Source organism: Oryzias latipes, chromosome 12 (genome assembly GCF_053564925.1).
Source record: "Oryzias latipes strain Hd-rR chromosome 12, Olatipes_Hd-rR_3.1".
Classification (NCBI taxonomy): Eukaryota; Metazoa; Chordata; class Actinopteri; order Beloniformes; family Adrianichthyidae; genus Oryzias; species Oryzias latipes.
Window position 1 is genome coordinate 2,001,175 of NC_136248.1, and position 20,034 is coordinate 2,021,208.

Below are 20,034 nucleotides of genomic sequence, written 5' to 3' on the forward strand. Positions count from 1 at the left end.
TCCTAGGTCAAAGGTCAACGAAATGTTGGTTGTGCCTCTTAAGCTGAAGCTTAAGCCCCATCAGAGATCTTTTTTTTTTTTGACATTTTCCCACTGTGATGTCATCGTTTTGGGGGGTTTGTTTACGTTCTTTTTTTATTTTAGCGGGTACTCGGCGGCACACATTTTGGTGAGTTTCTGAGTTTGTAACGGGGTTAAATCTTTGCTCAAACGTGCAGTAAGAGAGAAGAAACGCTCTGGTCTTTATAGTCCTGGGGGGTATTCCAGAAATCATGTTTAAACTACCCTGACTTTAATCATCCTCTTCCTCCCTCTCACTCATGGTGCAGAAAGAATTAAACATAACAGGACAAATAACTAGACAAAACACAGTAAAACAACTAAACACATTTGGTCAAAAACCCACACTTAAAAACCCAAATCCGTCCAGACAAAATAAAGGGAGTGGTATCCCACAATCCTTTGCGGTGCCGATCTAACAGCAGCACCGTAGTTACACCTACTTCATTGATTTAATTTGAATGAAAGTAAATAATTGTTTGATAACTGCGTGTTGTTTTTAAGCTGACTTAACAAAAAAAAGATGATTTATCTTAATTGAAGCAAATCATTAAGTTAGATCAAAGTAATAAGTTTCTCTTTCCAACATCCATATGTGGTCTTATCACCCTCTCATGGTGGAAAAAGTATTATCTGAGCTTCTTCATCCACTAAGTCATCTTTAAATGGACACGCCATGCTGCTTCACCTCTCTGAAAACAAACTATCCTTCAACTAAACCTGCTCCAGACCAGGTCATGTTCAGAGCTTGAGTTACTATGGCAACTTGACATACCCTGAAACATACCTCCATTTCTGGAACCAAAAGCTGAGGTTATCCACTTCCTTAGCCTCAAACTTACCATGGGAGCTAGCATAACCTGCTTCCTGGAATACCCCCCAGGACAGCTGCGTGACAGGAATAATAAATGTTTTATTGTTTTCATTTCACTAAAAGTGTTGGACATTTCTAAAGAATGGTCCCTGCTGTCCCGTTTGTCATTGCTCTGTAAGCTTTGGTCCATTCTGTGTTTTTTGGCAGGACTCCCTTCATCACAAGCGCTCTCTGCTCCTCCGTCAAACTGAAGATGCCCGGGAACTGAAGGAGAACCTGGACCGGCGGCAGCGGGTGGTCCACGCCATTCTTTCCAGCTACCTCACCGAAGCCCAACTGCAGGACTACCGGCGCTATGTCAGCACCAAACCCTCCCTCCTGATCCGCCTGCGGCACCTGGACGAGCTCGTGCGCCTCAGGGAGCAGCAGCTGGCGCATCTGAATGAGAGCGCCTGGCCCACAGACCGTCTCCTCCCGAGTCCTGCCCCGGCCCCACCCCTGACCGTCGCAGGCCCGGCCCATTCCCTCAGGTCCACCGCCGTGACGTCGCTCTAGCGCCTGCAGCTCGGCCCACGCTGAAACCACTATGCAGACTTCACATTTGAAGAAGAAAAGACCTAAATGTGCCTCCTGACCGTCAGTTAGACCCGTGTTTACCTCAGCACCAGAACCCCGCCCACTGTGGACTAAACCATAACTGCTCTGCACCAGGTTCCCGCAATGGAGGTCTGCCCAAGAAGCTTTAAAGCCTCCCGGAATATCCTCTCAGATCTATTTTCAGGTGTGGCGGACCCACTGTCCTTCGGGGATGCTGCTGGTGCTTTCAAGGACCTCCAGGTGGACTTCAAGTTTTCTGACTGCATTTGGGGGGGGGGGGGGGGGTGTCTTCCAAAGAAAGAGAAAAGTCATCAGCCGTCAAACTGAGAGAGAACTGCAGCAGAAATAAAAGCAAAGAAACATGAAGGGAATCTGGAAGCATCGCCTGTGTCTGTACCGCCACCGCCGCCATCGCCACGCCGCCTGCAGCTTCCTGCACTTTGGAGTAGACTGAAAGCTGATCCCAAACCAGGACATGCAGTCGTTTCTGAAGCCTCAGCGTTTTCTGACCCCGTTAGTGTTCAGTGGATGACATTTTAGCAGATGGTTGGTTTTAAAGCTGCTTTTATCTTGTAAAGGCTCACCTTTAACTGTAGTTTTTTTGTTTTTTACACATTACAAAGCCCACAGTTGCACCAGTTATCACAGCTATTACACTCTTTTCTTTGGTCTCTTTGAAATATTCAGCACATTTGAATACACTGTAATGAGCATTATAGGGAGAAACCCCCCCAAAGATATTTAAGGAGGCTATACGCGGCTGATGCACGTGTTCCTGCAGAAGCATGCTGGGAAAAACGGTTTAAATTGAAATGCATTTGTTCCATTTGTCAAATAAAGTAACCAGACTGTTAAGATTGTCCTTCAAAGTCTCTTCTGACTGTTCAAGAAGTAAAGTGTCTGTCTGTCTGTCTGAGAACTGCAGTGCCTTATTTCCTCCCACTCCCAGGTTTTGTTCAATAAAAGCACTTTGTCAGCTCTCTGCGCCGCTCCGTCCTTCATTCAAGACTCGGTCTGCTCATCTTCATCTGAGCGAAACCACAGGGGTTTCCAGAAAACTGACTTTTGATTTCTACGACCGAGTTTAGGGCCACCAAACAGAAAAAAAAGTCAAATGAAGAGATGTAAAGAAAAACTCCAGATTTAAAGTGAAAGTGAGCGTTCAGAGCAGCAGGTGAACGGCGTGCAGCAGCAGAGCAGACGGACTAACTTAACTGAACAGGTGAGCTGAATGTTTATTGATAACGTTCCAAATGTTTGGAAGCTCCTTTGATTTACCATTTATTAAAGTTTTATTTATTGATGGTTGGTTTGCAGGATCTCTGCAGCCGTTGATGAAGACGCTGGTGTCCCTGCAGATGTCCACTTCCATCCTTTCTTCATCCAAAGAGCAGATCTCTACGTCTGAGGAGGATCACTTTCTGGCATTTTCAACGTTCTTCTGCTGACATAACAGACTATTTTCATTCCTCTTTGTTGTTTTCTGTAGAAACGGGACATTTCCTCTGGAGGAGGGGGGTATGTAACACTTTACCTTGGCATTGGTGTTCTGTGCACGACAGGTTCATGACGTCATGAGACAAATGGACTTCTGGGTATGAGAATGGAAAGCAAAGGAAAGTATTGGTCCTCTACACCCAAACGCGTCTCTGAGCTCCTTATTTTACAGATGACACTCCGCTTTACCGACACCAAACCCCAGAAAGATGGCTACGCTCACAATAATCTGGTTTTGAGTCGCCAAAAGTAAAGAACTTTTTGAAATCTTTCTGGATATAAATCTTGACAAAATGCTCCACATCTTTCATCTTCCATAAACAGACATCTTTGCTGTAGCGGGTTAAATCTGTTTCGACTTTAATCTCGACATTTAGACTTTTTTTCCTGTAAGTGAGGAACAAAAAACCAATCATGTTCTCCAGAATTGTTTTCTCACCTGACCCTAAACTCCGCGCAGCCGCAGTCCGGTCCCGATGTTTTCCTCTGTGGCTCTGCAGCTTCGCCTCACTCCTGCAGGTGGAGAAGAAGCACAAGTCCTGCGCGGGCTTCCGTTAACACGGCAACACGTCATTCATTCACTCTGCAGGTGGACAGAAAAGCCCCGCCCACCTCGCGGCGTCACCTGAGTTCTCCACTTTGACGGTATTTACTTCTGCATTTCTGCGTGGGAGCTTTTCCACTTCCACATCTTCAGCTGGTGTCTGTCACAGGACCACCGGAGTCCTACTCATCCAACGAACATCCTGCTGCTCTCACAAACATCCGGGCACCGCGCAGGAATGCGGCAGGTGAGAGCGACATGAAATACCTGGAGTGGGCGGGGCCTATTCTGGTCTGACAGAAACTGCTCCCCGACCTTTGAGACCGTTGGAGCGGGAGAGCCGCGCGCGGCTGCGATCATGGCCACGCACTTCACGCAGGACGCGGTGCTCCACTTCCTGCAGAGCCGCGGGGGTTCGGTGAAGAACGCCGAGCTGCTGCAGCACTTCAGGGACTTCCTCGGTGAGCACCGGAATCAGAACCGAGACGTCTTTAAACAGTTTGTCAACTCCGTGGCCACCGTGAGGCAGATCGACGGCGCGTCTTACGTCACTCTTCGGAGCAAGTTCAGGGGGGGGCAGGCGGGCCCCCCCGCACCTCTGCAGCGCCCCGACGGGGGCAGAACCCCGGCTGCCGCTCCAGAGAGTCACCGACCGAGAGCTGGGCAGGAGCAGGGGGAGGCGGCGTCCAGGGGGCCGCGCGCGGGGGCCCTACCTTCAGCCGGGATCCTGCCTCCACACAGCGGACCACAGGTCAGCATCGCCCCCCCACTGCCAGGGGGACCAAGACTAGCACAGGGGGACCCAGAAAGAGGGGGGTCAGCGGTCCCAGAGAGAAGGGCCCCAGCAAGCACAAAGAGAGGGGTGTCGGCTTCTCCAGACAGGAGGGCCTCAGAAAGCCTATTAAGAGGGGCCCCGGAGGGCCTGGTGAGAGGGGGGCCGCCAGCCTCAGAGAGAGGGACCCCAACAAACCCAGTGAGAGGGGTGTCGGCTTCCCCAGACAGGAGGGCCTCAGCAGGCCTAGTAAGAGGGGCTCCTGCAAGCCCAGTTAGAGGGTCCCTGGAGGCCCCAGACATTGGGGCCTTAACAGGCCAAGGTAGAAGGGCTCCGGCGGGCCCAGAGAGAGGGGCCCCTGCATGCCCGGTGAGAGGGGTGTCAGTTGTCCCAGACAGGGGGGCCCCAGCAAGCCTAGTCAGAGGGGCTCCTGCAGGCCCAGTGAGAGGTGCCCCAGCAGGGCCAGGGTTAGGGGGGCCGGCTGCCCCCGACAGGGGGGCCTCAGCATCCCCAGTGAGAGGGGCCCTGGTGGTCCCTGAGAGAAGAGGCCCGGCAGGTCCAGAGAGAGGAGGCCCCAGCCCTGTGCAGAACAGCCTTCCAGGTCAGCAGGGGCCACCTCCTGGGTTCCTGGCAGGACCTACATCAGGTGGATGCCACAAAAAACCAAACCTGCAGACCCCCATCCAAGAACCCAAAAAAGGCAGCAGGGAGCAACTGCAGCAACAGACGGGGCCCCAGCAGGAGCGCTCCCCTCCTCCCCAAACCCTCCACCCGGTGCAGGTTGTCGGTCGACATCATAGACACAGGAAAAGCTACAAATCGGCTGTTTCTCAAGATGATGATGATGAAGATGATTATGGAGAAGAAATCCAGGCAAGAGGAAGAGGTGTGGGGAGGGCTGCCTCTACTACCCCCCCATGCATTGTAGACACAGTAGCACCCACCTCTGTCGCTTCTTCAGGAAAAGGGCCCCCGCAGATCTACATCCAGTCCACAGAGAGACAGACCCCCACTCATTTGGGGCCTCCGGGGGCGTGGCAGGCAGGACAGCCAGCTGAGGTCAGGACGGTCCCGTGTGAGTCCACGTCCACCAGGCGCAGCGTGCCTTTAGAAGCAGAGCGCCACGGTGCGCCTGTCCAATGCGGTGACAGGACTCCGCCTGCAGGAGGCTCACCGCAGTCAAGACCGTATCGGCGCCAAGGCGCACCTGCCCAACCCACTTACAGGATCCCACTGCACATTCCGGCTGCAGGAGGCTCACCACAGCTGGGATCGCGTCAGCGCCAAGGCGCACCCACCCAACACGGCGAGAGGATCCAGCTGCACATTGCACCTCCAGGAGGCTCACCACAGTCAGGACCGGATCAGCGCCGCAGGCTGTCCCCCAGCCACAGCGGCAACGCCAGCCTCTCCTCTGACGCTCAGGTGTCCAGCAGCGACCACAGCCTTCAGAATTCCCCAAGAAGGTCTCAGTGCAGCAGCAGCTCGGAGGATCTGCAGGCCGGAACAGGTACAGTTTGAAACCAGCAGAAACTCAAACAACTGAACCGTTTTTTTACAATCACTGGATCTCTTGTACTTCCTGTTAAGCACAGGCAGTTTCCTTTCTGGTGACAAAGGGCTTGATGTGGTCATCAAGGAGATTTGTGGATTGTTTGTAGTAAAGCTGCTCAGAAACTTTCGGCTGCTGTGTCTCTGTCAACAGACGGGCCCGGGACGGCTCCTGAAGTCCAGGATGGGTTCCAGCATTCCCACAGATCCCCTTTGACACCTGGGAGCTGCACCTCCAGGAGTAAAGGCCCCCCGGCGCGGCACTGCTCTGCAGGAAATCTTTGTGATGAGCACCAGTCTCTGGATAACTTGTCAGATCCTCATGGCTCCACTGACAAAGATGGCCGCTTTCCCAACCAGCACATGCAGTGGTTCTTCTCCACAGGTCAGTCGATTCAGAAACTGTATTTTGACCCCTGAACATGAATTAATTCACTAAAGTTGGCTTGAAAAGCTCTGCATTGTAAAAACTTTGTATCAAAGCAAACAAAAAAAGCCTTCAGTCTTTACACCTGGGACGGTAAAAGTCATGACAAACGTTGCCATGGTAACACCCCAGACACGTTAGATGGCCTTTAAACTTTCTTCAGCGTTAGTTTTTATGCATGCAGCTCTCTCTCCATTGTATGATTGGTCAGAGGCGGAGTCTAAAGCAAACTCCTCCCCCCACAGGTGACCTCTATGACAACACCGAGGAGGCTTATTCCAGCGAGGGCCCCTCCTGCTCTCCTCAGCTCCGGCCCCGCCCCCCGGCGGTCCGGCGCGTGGACAGCGCGCTGAGGAGCAGGATGTGCCTGAGCCTGGGCGCCGACCTGGATCAGCTGCAGGACATGGACCCGACGGGGAAGGAGGTGGCGCGGCTGGTTCGCCTGCAGCGAATCTCCTCTTCGCTCAGCCTCCATCGCAACCTGTCGTCGTCCTCCCTGACATCATGCTCTACGCCTCCTCGCAGCAGCAGCCCCGCCCCCCTGGCTGATAATGACGCCCAGAAAGGAGGAAGGGGGAAGGCTTCTCCTGCAACCAGTACTTCCACAGGACCCACTAATGGGCAGGTGAGAGCAAGCTCCTGATTGGCCTCATGGTTTTTCTGCTGGGGTCACGATGGTCTGACCTGCAGAAGGACGAGCGAGTAAAGCTGAAGCTTTTCCTGCAGTTCCGTCTGATTGGAGCAAATCCTCTCTGACACGAGACGTTTGAGGACATTTGTCTGGAATTGAAGCAAAAACAACAATGAGAAGTCTTTATTAAAGAGCTCGATGACTCTCTTCAGCAGCCGTCCCTGGTCCCGCTGCATCCCAACGAGCACTCGTGGATGGTGAAGGCGGCCTCAGGCGCCTGGGGAGACATCTACTCGCTGTTCAGAGAGGACCCGTCCCTGCTCCACAAACGAGACTTCATCTCCGGCTTCACGGTGCTGCACTGGATCGCCAAACACGGCGACCATCGAGTCCTCAACACGCTCTCGTAAGTGTATGGCGAGCAGCTGCTGTGAAACAGGAGCGTTCAAAAAACTTTTGGACACTTTTGGACACACACCTGATGTCTGAGTCAACATTTCTTTGGCGACCACTCTGGCCAATCAGGAGTGAGCTTGTTGGAAGGCCACACCCCTAACACTTGACAGCAGGCCACAAAATCTGTTAGACATTATGAACATTTTACGCGAGACCACATGCTGTTACTGAGGCATCTGATTGGTCCGTTCATAACTTGCAATAAAGAAAAATTATCATAAAACAAAAAATAAGGATCATCAAGAAGATGTTAAAAAAGGAATCAGATCCAGAACGGTTCTTCTGACCAAAAGAATGATTGAGTAACAGCTGCTGGTTCCTGTTTGGAGCGCCAAGGGGGAGGAGTCGCTCAGTCCAGATCTCATTTAGAGTCAATGTGTTTGACCTCATAATGTCACTGGAAGCTTCCAGATTGATGCTGCTCGTCACGTTTTCTCACAGACGTGGTCAGGAGAGCTTTTGGCTGATAGATGAACCCGATGCTAGCATCCACACATCGTGACCTAAAGGTCTGTGCTTACACTGATTTGGATCAACTCAAAGGGTTGGAGTTGGGCGTGTTTGGGATTGTTTGACCTTTGAACCTGGAACACCCTAAAACCATAAAAACCAATTCATTCTGAGAGCTTTTCTTGCAGTGAATGATCCACTTTCTCTGTCTTCAGGCTTGCAGCTGCAAAGATGGGCCTGAGTTTGGACATAAACGCCAAGTCTACGGCCGGGCAGACGCCGCTCCACATCGCTGCTATCTACAACAGCAAAAACATCATTCGTCTGCTGGTTAACAGTTACTTTGCAGACGTGAGGCTGCGAGACACGGCGGGAAAGAGGCCCTGGCAGTACCTGGAAAAGCCGTCACCGGAAACGCTGGAGGTCCTGGGGGGGGCCCAGCAGTGGGTGGCCGAACAGAAACAGCTTAAATGCCAGAGGGAAGAGGCCTCGCAGCCACAGAAGCAACGCCATCACGTCCGCCATCAATTCTCTTTTGCTACACCCAAACAGAGGCCCCTGACTTATATTGGGATGGAAAAGGTCAAAAGGTCGACATCTCTTGCTGCTTTCCTCAAAAGGAGATCCCAGCCCTTTGAGTTGCATAAGACTGAGTCCACCGCGTGAGGAGAGCACGAGGTTCTGCAGCATCAGCAACCAACACTTTACCCTTCCGGGGTCCGAGGCCCGCATTTAGAGACGGGGGACAAAAATGGGCTTATTGAAGATCCCACCTCCGTGTTTTCATCCAGCAGCACCTCCGTTAAAAACCACAGAGCACTGAAGGTGAACTTGGGGATGAAGCTGTTCACAAATCCACGTTTTCTTTCTCTGCACACTGATCCGTCTTTACCGGCAGCACGTTTACGCAACCAAGAATGAGGTGTGAATCCTTGGAGGGAAGGATGTTTCAGGGGCTTTAAGGAGGACGTATCACATCTATGAGCTTCTGCTTGTTGGGGGGGGGGGTCTGAATGGGGGTCTTGTCTCCCACCAGTTCAGACTGTAAGTAATGAGTGCGGGGCTTTCTGCAGCAGTCAGTGTCTCTGCGTATCTGCAGCATCTGATGCCTGTTTTTTTTCCTTAAAGAAGCATTTGAAAGGCGCTTAGCAGGGAATTTTCTGCAGGAATGCTAATGCGTTGTTGCAGGAAAAGCTGGAGGGAGACGAGGGTCTAGAGGTAAAGCGGAGCTCAGGTTTCACTGGCTGAGCCGTTGAGACGGCGAGCTGCTGGTCTGGCGGTCAACGCCTCCTGTAGCGCACGCCGGTGACATGAACAAAGTCCGGCATCACGTGTCAGCACAGTCATTGCAGCTCTTTCCACAGCCTGCATCAGCGCGGGTTTGAGTCCCGGCTGCATTTTCCGTCGTTCCTCACGTTGGGTACGGTCCAGGCACAGCGGTTAGTTTGGTTTGTGGTCTCCTGCTTTTCCAAAGGCTTTAGCACACATTGGTGATGCATTTACTCTTTGGGGATTTGGGATGTAGTCATGGTGTCCTGCATGGATCTCCCCTTAGTCGGACATTAAAAACAAGTTTATATCATTAGCAACAGCTTTTTGTTCTTTTTTGTCTCTGATCTCTTTTTTTTCATTTTTTTTTAAGAAAATACTTTTAATGAAGCAATCAATAAAGCAAAATCTTGCTAAGCCTGTTGTTTTCTCTGCTGGTGTGAACGGATTCCTTTATGTTGACTGAAACCTGCGGACGACTTTAGGATGACGCATCAGTCAGAGCGTCCAGCCACCTGAAGCTCTGAGTTCAGAAATGCTCTAAATGTTCTTACTGCATAACTTCTGCCTCCTCTACACGCTTTTAGTTCGTAAAGAACCGATTTCCATGTTTTTGATGTAAACGTTTTTATCTCAAGTGCGTGATGAACGTGCAGTAAAGAGAAAAACATTTTTATTCATAGCTGTCAGAATCTCCATCGCCATGGTAACGGTTTCAAAGTCTTTTTTTTTTTTTTTTTTTTTTTTTAAATGCGTCCATTCCTGTCTGAGACCTGACGGTCCAAAACTTTGTTAGACAGACGGCGAGATGTGTTTTTCTCTTCTGTCTCCATGGCAACATGCATGTTTGCTCAGGGCGGAGGCTTCTTCAGAAACGCCACCGTTGGGGTTGATGGGTTTGCCGAACAGTTTTCTAGTTCATCTTGGTTGAACGAGACGGGAACCGGGTCCGTGCTCCTCGCTGCTGGATGGAGATCAGGCTGAAGGAACCTGGTTGGGTTCGGCAGGACGTGTCCCATCATGCCTGTGTGTTTGTGCACGCGTGTTCTCAGACCTGCGATGCAGAGCTGTGGCTGTGCGTCCCTCCTTTTTCCATACGTCCCTGCAGATGCGGAGCTGTTCGGGGCCACGAAAGCGGGTGATGAGCTGGACCTCTTCCTCCCCTCTTGGGTCAAAAGCCGACAGAACCAGCGGAACCGGGACCAGCAGAACTGGTTCCGCAGATGCGTGTGCAGGAAAGGCTTTCCACACCCTGAGAAAGAACAACGGCACTGAAGTCTGGTGCTCCTAAAGGGTCATGGAAGGTCGGGTTAAAGCGGCAGAACGGGGTCCAGTTCTCATGCGGGCCCCTGAGTTCTGCAGATGTGAGGAGGCTTTGCTGATCGTCTGCTCATGTTCTGTCTGGAAGGTTCTGCAGACTCCAAACGGTCCTTTACCTTTCCTCTACAGTGTGGTCTATTTACTTTGTAATGTTAAACATTTGTGAAACGTTTTTGTTTGATTATAGAACCGGTACAGGAGGATCTGGTTTTCACCCGCTGAGGTCCTGTGAGGCCTTGGCCAGCCAAAGACCGTCTGTACATTCAGCTGAGCCTCAGACACTTCACTGCTCCAGAAAGCCTCTGCACGTCTGATATGTAACACGCATGTGCCGCTGCAGCTCCTCGGCTCACATGTCGAGACGTGTTCCTTCAAAAGTCGGGGATGAGCCCTGCTACCCTACAGGAAATCTTTGAGGAAACTCTCCAGTCTTTTTGTGAACTCTGTTCTGTTGTTGCAGCATGAAATGTAAAAAAAAAAAAAAAGAAAATCATGCAGGGCGGCATGGTGGAGGAGGGGTTAGCGAGCAAGGAGGCCCCCGGTTCAAGTCCCAGCTGGGTCTCCTGATAGACCCTGCTAGAGAAAGTTAACAACCGTTTTCCGTTGACGTGACGCGTCAGGACCTGAAGAGGACTCGGAGAACCAGTTAGCAGCAGGCCTCTCAGATCCACTGAGACAGTGGCTCAGAGCCGCAGCCATGGATGTGGGTCTAAGTAAAACTGAAGCCGTGTTTTTCATCAGACTTCTCAATAGAAAGGATCTGTGAAATAGACATGTTTGAGGGTGATGGGGAACGCAGGAGAACCCTGAAAGTACAGACTATCCAGGAGGACAACCGCATGTGTTTTTTTCTGATTGTTTTCGTGTTTTTGTTCCAAAAGGACTGCTGTCAGTGATGACCAGGAACCTTTCTGACGAGATGGTACCAGCGGTTTGTGGTCGGAGACACTGTCCTAGAGGAGAGAGCTCATTCTTAAAAGTTGGATAAAGAAAAAAAAGAAATGACTTTCAGGAATGCTTTTGAAAGTGGCTTTAACTGATTTTTTATTTTATTTTAGCAGAAAAAAAGAGAAGAACAAAGTTCCTTTTGTCTGATCTAGTGAGAAACACAGGACCAGTAACTACTGATCCCAGAATGACAGTCATAAAGTCTACCAGCTAGTTATTAACTTTATTTTGAAATGTTCCAGTTTTCTACTTCCTAAATCCTGCTCTGCATGTTTTGGTGAATGTAATTCCCACCTGTGAAGCTTTGTGGGCTCACGAAACGTCATGAAAACATGCTTTTTGTCCCAGAATACCTGAAGAAAGTGGATTTCTGGATGCAAATCTGAAATGTGAAGCTTGGTACAAAGATGCCTTCAATTCTGCCTTCACCTTTTAACATTTGAAGGGTTGTTTTAGGTCTTATTTATTGAGATGCATGCAGACTTCCATGTCCAAGCTCTTTCTCTCCATTTCAGCAAAGAAGGGTCTGTCAGACGCCGAAAAAAAAGCAAGTCATCAACTTCCTGTGGGATTTTACGTTGGTGAAGGTTCTCAGTATGTGGGTGATGTCTCGAGGTTAAGTCAAGTCCTTAACCCTTGTGTTATCCTATGGGGTCCAGATGACCCCCCCTCCCTTCCATTGACGTGTTCTCCCTACCATGACAAAGGTGGATAAAGGTGGAAAGATTTCATGTAATCCATGGACACCAGTGAAGATCACAAATCACTGAAGAAAAAAGGTTCAGAGCACTGTCTAGTGGGTCTAGATGACCCAACTCCCAATGGTAACGTGGCTAGGATAGCACAAGGGTTACAGATATGATTTCATTCCTTTTGATAATGGCGGGGGGCAGCAGAAGATTGAGAAACTCATGTTCAGGTGGTCTGGATGGAACCGGATGAGTTTTTTTCTTTGACAAAAACATTGTATTTGCAAATAGCGGGAAAGGTGGTTGTTTGGAAGCCTCATCTGGATATGTCTATCTGCATGTATATATGTAGCCCAGGGGTGGGCAAACTAAGCCCCGGGGGCCATATGCGGCCCGTCAAGCTGTTGAATGTGGCCCGCCAAACTGGAATAAATGATAGTGATCATTCTTATCAATGTTTTATTTTCCCTGTACTGGTAATTACAGGGAATTGGTAATTGGTGTCTACCCGTAGATGGTGTACTGCAAAGAATAATTGACCTTTGGGTTGGTGCAGAAAGACATTCTGCATTCATGTGGTATTGGAAGATTTGTTGTTTTTGACCTTCGTGTTCATAGTTGGGTAATCATTTTTCCCATAGTTCCAGTTCTAAATGAATGCAGCGCTTCTCTAAGTTTGCATTTTTACCTGACGGACATAAACACAATTGGCAATGACATAGAACAGATTGGGTCTGAAAGGTTCACCTTCAGGATAACAGGACATTCGTGTGACTCCTGCTGTGACTGTAACCCTTGTGCTATCTTAGGCACGTTGACATTGGGAGTTGGGTCATCTAGACCCACTAGACAGTGCTCTGAACCTTTTTTCTTCAATGATTTGTGATCTTCACTGGTGTCCATGGATTACATGAAATCTTTCCACGTTTAGCCACCTTTGTCATGGTAAGAGGAACACGTCAGTGTAAGGGGGGTCATCCAAGATAGCACAAGGGTTAAACAAGAATTCAGAGGCAGTCAGCGGTTCTGGCTGAACACAAAAGCAGAAGTTTTCATTTGGAGACAAACGGATGTTTGTGATCAGTCACACTCTTTTTTTTTTTTGACCCAAACACTATTTCTTCACCAGCTCAACTGTTCAGCCATTTTATCTCAGTTGCTGAGTAACAATGTCCTTCAGTCTGCTTTGAGATCATAAAAACAAAAAAGGCTGTAAGATCATCGGTCAAAGATGACAGAAGGAGTGAGCGTGTTGGTGCTACTCCTTCACATTACGACTCCCTCTTTGCTCATCAGAACTTCCTCTGTTTACAGTTCAGTGCTCCAGAGTTCTTCAGAAACAAAGTGTTGTGCTTCTCTTGGCGAGTTCTGGTTCTGCTGTCTGTCAATCATCATAATGAGGTCAGAAGGAAGAACAAACACAGCCGCACGCGGTTCCTCCTGCTTCCACTGTCTGTGTAATGATGTCGATGAGAAGTACATGAATGTTTCCATCCAAGCTGCTTCTGCAGAACCACTTTTTCCTCCTCTTCATCCATCAAGAAACTTTTCTTCTGAAAGGACAGACAGGAAGTGGGAGGCGGCAGAGCTGCAGTGATGCTCTTTCTCTGCGTTCGTTTCCTCCATCTCTGGTCTGAATCCAAATGCTCAAACATGCAGTTTGTGATGTAAGAACGTTTCCAGATAAAATGTAAATGATTGAATGTTCTGGACATCTGCAGGTTCTGTCCTCGGCTGTGACTGATGTTTACGGAGGTTTTCTGTGAAGGACTTCTTTGCTGTCATGACAGCAGAACATTGCCTTTAGGATTTCATTGCGAGGGGAAGATCTGGTCTGGCAGACGTCCATCTGAGAGGAATCCAGAGATGTGGTTCCACCAGATGCCACTGCTTTGCCATTCCAGTGTCTCTAGAAAAACTCAGATATTCAAGTTTCTGTCACAAACAGGTTTCAGTTTGTTAGTGAAATGAGGATGTTAGGGAACCGTCCTCATGCAGGAGGGTTGGACTGAAGCACCTCCAGAGAATCTGTGTGCTGGTTCAACGCCGTCACGTTTCAAATGTGTCAGATTCAGATTTTTCAAACAGATCGTTAGGAAACGGAGGGGTGGGAGCATGCGTTTGTCTGTGCATGCGTTTGTCTGTGCATGCGTTTGTCTGAGCAGCAGCCGGTTTTCTCGGTTCGTCAGTCCTTGGTTTCAGTTTTCAAACGGCATCAGAGGAGCGGCGCCGACATGATCGCTACGATCCAGGAAGCCCCCTTCCCATCAACTCTGTGGCTTCCCTGGACTGCTGTGGAACATGCGTGCTGCATGAGAGGAGCGTCATGACAGAGAAAAGGGACAGGAGCCATTTTCATTCTCCAAGTCTTTATTTAGAGAAGTTGCAGCGTGTTCAACAGCCTGAAGCTGCTCCCTGCAGCTCCTCCAGCAGGACAACCGAGCTTTTCACATGAAGAAGAATAAATTAAACAGCTTTTCTTTTACACACACACACACACACACACTCAAACACAAACGTGTCCACAGAGCGTCAGCCTTCATCATCATCATCTCTGTCGGCTGAACATGAAAAATGTTACAAACTCACATTTCATTTGGCAAAAACCAACGACTTCAAAGACTTTGTGAGCAAATGATGACAAACTAAAGTTCAACTCCGACGCGCTGAAATCCAGGAAGTCAGGATTCACGCGTGAGCATGAACCACATGGCACCAAACCGGTTTCTAGTCTACATCCTAGTCACATGACCATGTGGACGCGCACGGACTAAATAACCTTAACGTGGATGAGGAGCAGACGGAGAGAAAACAAGAGTTTGAGGAGCGACAAATATAAGTTAAAGGGAACCTTCCAGTGGGAAGATTCTAGCTTTTTTTTAGATTTTCTTTTAGAAACTGTTAATAAACAGAATAGTTATGACTCTAGCAGCATTTTTAAAACATTTAGGAACATTTTTTTGCGCTCTGTTTTGCGGCTGCAGGGGTTGAAGGGAGATGAGCTCAGGCTGGAGGCGTCGCCTTGACGACCAGAACCCTCCCAAACACCAGACTCCCGTCTCAGCAGCGGAACGCGGCGGCGGCGGCTGAATGACATAAATAAAAGCTTCCTGGAAGCAGCTGCCCATCAAACTCAGGCTGGTGTTGGGGGGGTTTTGGTCGAGGGCTTCCTGGTTGGTCTCTAGGAGGAAGTGGCGGGTTGAAGGGGGGGGCAGGGGGTGGAGCCGGCTTCCTGTCGGGACAGCGTGACAGCATTGCAGACGGAGAGGCCCCCTCCTTCACCCGTTGCGAGTGCTGCCCCCTCCTGGACGGCGGCATTGGGGTTGTCCTCGTTGTAGAGCCGCTTGATGCCGTCGTAGAAGTCGTCCACGTCCATCTGCTCCACCTGAAGGACACGAGGCAGACTTCAGTCGGGAGGCGGCGCCGGCCAGGATTGGCTCCGCCTCTGCCGCTGTTACCTTGCGTTTGGTTGAAGCCTTGCAGCGCAGCGTGGCCACCAGCTGGTTGAGGGGGCAGGGCTGCTTTGGTAGAGGGAGGAGAGCAGGCAGGTTGCAGGAGGAAGAGCCACGGCTCCCCTCCTCTTCCTCGGCAGCCGTTGGAAGAGCGGCAGCTGCAGGCGAGTGGTCCCTGGTGGGGTCAGAGGTGGAGGCGATGGTCCCTGTAAAGAGGAAGGCTCAAACACGCGTGGCGTGGGAACGGCGATGAAGACCCGCGAGACGCGGCATACCAGATGAGGCCCGGGGCGGGCGGGGAGCGGGGGCCAGCAGCTGCAGGGCGTGGCAGATGTAGACGGTGTTTGCAGGCAGGGGGGCCCTCGGCGTGGACAGACTACGTGCCACCATCTCCCGACCGCGGATCAGCTCCGAGCTGTCGATCTGCCGGAAGAACGAAAGACGCCAACGTGCTGGGTTACCATGGAAACCACAAGCTTTATCCTTCCCGCTTTTTTTACTGTCAATCAAACCTTGTCCTACTTGCAGACATTTTAGTTTTTTTTTTAAAATCGCGTTAATCTCATTTTGGCGTCGGATGGTAACTTCTGCGTTCATGTCTGATGATGCAAACCTGGAAGAGCATCATCGCGCTCAAAACACGGTCATTTACGAAAAATAGAAATATTACATCAAACAGAAGGAGCTGATTTCCACAATGAATAGACCCAGATTATTAGTCAATATAATCCTGGAATATCTGGAAAAGTTCAAGGATTTGAAGGACCAAAAGTCACAGCTGGAAAAAGCTGAAAGAGCTGAACATTTGAATAGTTGAATGGTTGAAATAAATGAAACATTGTAGGAGGAGTTAAGCGACAAAAACTGGAGGAAGATACTAGAATAAAGAAAGAGAAACAGGAAAACAATGCTTTAATACTTTATAGCATTCAACCAAATATTATAAAAAAGCAGGCTTTTTAAACGTATCGTCATGGTATAAGCGCTCTGCTCCTTCCTGTCTGAAGTAAACAGAGCGTCCTTTCAGAGAAGGTTCTCCTCTTAGCTTAGCAGAAGCTAAAGTTTGTTTCAGAGAATCAGAGTGTAAATGGTTCAATTCCTCCTCGTGTCTCCTCTCCTCCTCCTCATCCTCATCTTCTGCTGCATCTCCGTCTTCAGAATCATCAAATTCACCAAAGGAAACGATGAAACCTCTCTACTGTCATGCTGCTGTGATGAACTGAGGAATAACGTCTGGCAACAGATGTTTAAGGTATCGATAAGAAGTTCATGGTCAATATTTTATGGACTGCTCAGAAAAATGTTTTTGGGTGTTTTCAATGTGTTTTTGTTTTCTGTTTTGGTCAAGATTAAAAAATTCCCCTAATTGGTGTAAAAGAAAAGGTTGGAAGTCTGTTCAAATAAAAAACCTCATCAAGTCACTTTTTTTAGTTGTATTTAGATTTTTTACTGAGCCACAATGTCAAGTCAATGTAAAGCCTCATAATGTGGCTTTTCTCAGCAACTATTGGGATAGATTAAAAATAGTTTAGTTAGATTAATTAGAGGTCTGGATTACTGAGTGGCATGACAGCAGACGCTGATCTAGCGCTCCCTGCTGGCATTGATCTCTGTTAGTTTCAAGCTGATCTGAAAGCTGTCAGTTTACCTGATCAAGTTTAAGAAAACTCAACTGTTTTTATTCTTCAGGCATGAATAAAATGATGCTACTGATGTGAAGAAGCTTTGTTCAAAAGCAGGAGCTAACGGACGGCAGACGGCTAGCCAAACCAAGTCCAGAAACGTTTCCAGACCGAGAGAAGATTTACAATCCTGACAACTCCTTAAAGTCCTACATCATCTAAAATCAACCTTCTCGGCTCCATTCCTCTAAAAACCTGCTCTCTGAGCACCAGCCCCTCCCAATCCAGGGAAACAAGTGGGTCCTCACATTGTGACGTCACAAAGTGAGGAACCGCCCCTTCCAAGAAGAGTCTGTGCAGCCAGCCCCGCCCCCAGGCTAACAGACACACCCACTTTCTCAGTGGAGCTAGCGCTCAACGCTTTCCTTTTATATGAACAATCTGGTCATCTGTCTTTGAATGTAAAGTCATCCTGACATCCCCCGACTCTCCTACTAAAAAAATAAATAAATTATATACATATATGTTTTTCTTCAGGATGCAGCGTCTCACTGCATTGCAAAAAAATCCCAGAAAGCAGCTGAGGTTTGGTTTAGAGCTGGACAGAAAAGACGGTCAGACGTCTATGTGGGTCTGTTCCCTCAATAATCAGACGAATCACAGACTATTGATCAAAGTCACAGCCTGAAGTTGAAAATGTTACATTTTCATGCATTAAATGTTCAAAAACATTTTCCTGTTTCTCTTTCTTTATTCTAGTATCTTCCTCCATTTTTTGCCGTTTAACTCTTTCTACAATGTTTCTTCTATTTCAACCATCCAACTATTCAAATGTTCAGCTCTTTCAGCTTTTTCCAGCTGTGACTTTTGGTCCTTCAAATCCTTGAACTTTTCAATATATTCCAGGATTTCTGCCTCCATTGGGAATCCTTGGTGCAGAAGCTCGCTGGTTCGATACCCGACTCTGGCATTTTTCATAAAAAATATATTTTTTGTTATTGTGCTTTTTTCACTTTATTTATGCTCAACATTGATCATTTCTTTCTTTCTTTTTGTGCTAATAATTACCATTTAAGTCTCATTTTCATCCAGCAGTATATCATTCAACCTACATGTACTTGTGGAAAAGCAGCTCCTTCTAGTTTCTGTTGACATGTGAGCAATGTATTCATACCTACAGCTATTCATTATTATTCTGGTCTGTAGTTTGGTTTCTTGGGAAATCTGCAGTAAACGGCTCCTGTGGAGCCCTGCGTCCTGCTCAGACCCCATCAAATCCTCACAGGTCCCTGTTCTAAATGCATCCGGCTCCTCTGCAGGTCCACACATCAGTCCCACATGGAACCAGAGTGAGGAGGACGAGTGGAGGGAAGACAAAGATGGACCCGCTCATTCTCCTTTCCAGCTAAACCCGAGTAGGAACCAGAAACCCGGACACAGACCTGTGCCTTGCCCAGCAGGTCGATGGTCAGCGCCAGCCAGTCAGGACAGCAGGTCTCCAGCTCCAGGGTGATCAGGGCCAAAGCCAGCATGGATCCTCGGAGCTGCAGAAACATTGGGGAGCGGCACTTCAGCTTCCATCAGAAAACGAGGAGTGGACAAGCTGGACTGCACGTCATCCTCCTAATGCAGGACCTGCAGGAGCGTGTGGTCAGCCAGGCAGTGGTACAGCCTCTGAGTGAGCAGAGCCAAGTGCTGAGAGAGGCTCAGGCCCAGCGTGGAGTCCAGGGAGCCAGAGCGCCCCGCCAGGACCATGGCGTGGAACTGCGGTAGAGACAGGAGACATGGACCCAACCCGTTTACCAGGATTTCCTTTAACCGTCCAATAGAACTGCAGCTAGCAGATGTACAAAGCCCAAAGAAAAGGGGTCTTGAATCATGGCCCCACTTCCCTTTTCCTTCTATTTCAATGGAGGTGTCTGTGTGAAGGGCTTACAATGTGCAGGAAGTCCAGCGGAGTGGCTGTGTGGAGATCCCAGCCCAGTTTGTCCAGGACGATCTTCTCCATCCTCAGGATCTCTGACGGCGAGCAGCCACAGCCGCTGGTGGCGGCCAGCTCCTTCAGAGACGGCACCCACTGACAGACACAAACCCACGCACTCTTAGCCTAGCCGCCCCGGGATGCTGTGTGCTGAACCAGCTGTGTGTGTGTGTGTGTGTGTGTGTGCGGCGGCGGCGCTCACCTCGTCCTCTTCGCAGGTCTTGGCAGCCAGGAAAAAGCTGGCGATGGCGATGCAGCGCAGGTACTTTGGACGGGCCTAGCAACGACATCAGAGATCAGTGCTACAGCTATTGTGTGGCGTCCTGCAGGTCGGCCGTCACGTTTGCTCCTTTGACCTCCTCGTGTAAAGAGCTAGAGGACTCGTCAGAGCTGCCAGCAGAGGATCTGAAAAACATGTTCTCAAACATGCAAACAGGGTTTTATCATCTCAGACTCCTGGAACATCGAGTCCAAAAGCTCCCAGAACATTTTGATGATGAACTCAAGACCAACTGTCACTGGAATCATTTGTCAAAGTTTCAGTGATATGAACTTAAACCGGCGGCATGTCTGTACCTTGATGGGGGCGAGGAAGCGGTCCAGAATGCTAACAGCCGACACCAGGGTCTCTGGGTGGAGCTGCAGCCGGCCGTGCAGCTCCGTCAGCCAGCGCACCGCCTCGTCCCGCTGCTCCGGGGAGATGTCTGTATCCTGCACACACGGAGGGAGGCCAGCGCCGCCGTTACTCCCAGAGCTTCATGCGTGACGCTAACGCAGGAGCGCCAGCGGCCCGCTTCAGGCCAACGAAGCTTTTACTGACTGCAGATAAATCCCATCCACTCATCGTCAACATTCCCACCAGAAGAAAGGCCAAACATCCTGAAGGACAACAGCTTCCTCTGGGTCATTTCAATCCATTCACCTTCTTCACTTTGACAGATTTCTGTTTCATGG

At 49.4% G+C, this 20,034-nt stretch overlaps 3 protein-coding genes and 1 long non-coding RNA gene across 18 annotated transcripts in view; 2 read left to right on the top strand and 2 right to left on the bottom strand.

Moving 5' to 3' along the window:
* The window catches only part of shroom3 (shroom family member 3), a 66,909-nt gene extending 64,456 nt beyond the window's left edge, over positions 1-2,453 (top strand). For all 12 annotated transcript variants that reach the window (XM_023961091.2, XM_078955566.1, XM_023961094.2 and 9 more), the window contains one exon: positions 1,082-2,453. In XM_023961091.2, the coding sequence (XP_023816859.1) occupies positions 1,082-1,429 (348 nt within the window). In that variant the 3' untranslated portion in view covers positions 1,430-2,453. The remainder of the gene's footprint in view (positions 1-1,081) is intronic.
* A 233-nt stretch (positions 2,454-2,686) lies between these two features.
* LOC105355333 (uncharacterized) lies at positions 2,687-3,547 on the bottom strand. 2 transcript variants are annotated; one of them, XR_909778.4, is made up of 3 exons: positions 3,408-3,547; positions 3,006-3,062; positions 2,687-2,912 (listed from the first exon to the last, which is right to left on the bottom strand). It is a non-coding gene; the product is annotated as an uncharacterized LOC105355333 (long non-coding RNA). The 2 variants fall into 2 exon arrangements; XR_909779.4 differs by having other exon boundaries at positions 2,687-2,915.
* A 99-nt stretch (positions 3,548-3,646) lies between these two features.
* sowahb (sosondowah ankyrin repeat domain family member B) lies at positions 3,647-9,485 on the top strand. 2 transcript variants are annotated; one of them, XM_023960926.2, is made up of 5 exons: positions 3,647-5,794; positions 5,990-6,220; positions 6,508-6,887; positions 7,106-7,299; positions 8,015-9,485. In XM_023960926.2, exons 1-5 carry the CDS (start codon positions 3,871-3,873, stop codon positions 8,463-8,465), a joined length of 3,180 nt encoding a protein of 1,059 aa, XP_023816694.1. In that variant the 5' UTR covers positions 3,647-3,870; the 3' UTR covers positions 8,466-9,485. The 2 variants fall into 2 exon arrangements, with proteins under 2 accessions (XP_023816694.1, XP_023816695.1); XM_023960927.2 differs by having other exon boundaries at positions 3,723-5,794; positions 7,109-7,299.
* Positions 9,486-14,377: 4,892 nt separating this feature from the next.
* LOC101162619 (cyclin-I) overlaps positions 14,378-20,034 on the bottom strand; it is a 31,200-nt gene continuing 25,543 nt past the window's right edge. For both annotated transcript variants that reach the window (XM_078955572.1, XM_004075149.4), the window contains exons 3-10: positions 19,657-19,791; positions 19,283-19,357; positions 19,036-19,176; positions 18,735-18,863; positions 18,542-18,643; positions 15,753-15,900; positions 15,484-15,683; positions 14,378-15,410 (exon numbers count right to left, since the gene is read on the bottom strand). In XM_078955572.1, coding sequence (XP_078811698.1) covers positions 15,207-15,410; positions 15,484-15,683; positions 15,753-15,900; positions 18,542-18,643; positions 18,735-18,863; positions 19,036-19,176; positions 19,283-19,357; positions 19,657-19,791 — 1,134 coding nt within the window. In that variant the 3' untranslated portion in view covers positions 14,378-15,206. The remainder of the gene's footprint in view (positions 15,411-15,483; positions 15,684-15,752; positions 15,901-18,541; positions 18,644-18,734; positions 18,864-19,035; positions 19,177-19,282; positions 19,358-19,656; positions 19,792-20,034) is intronic.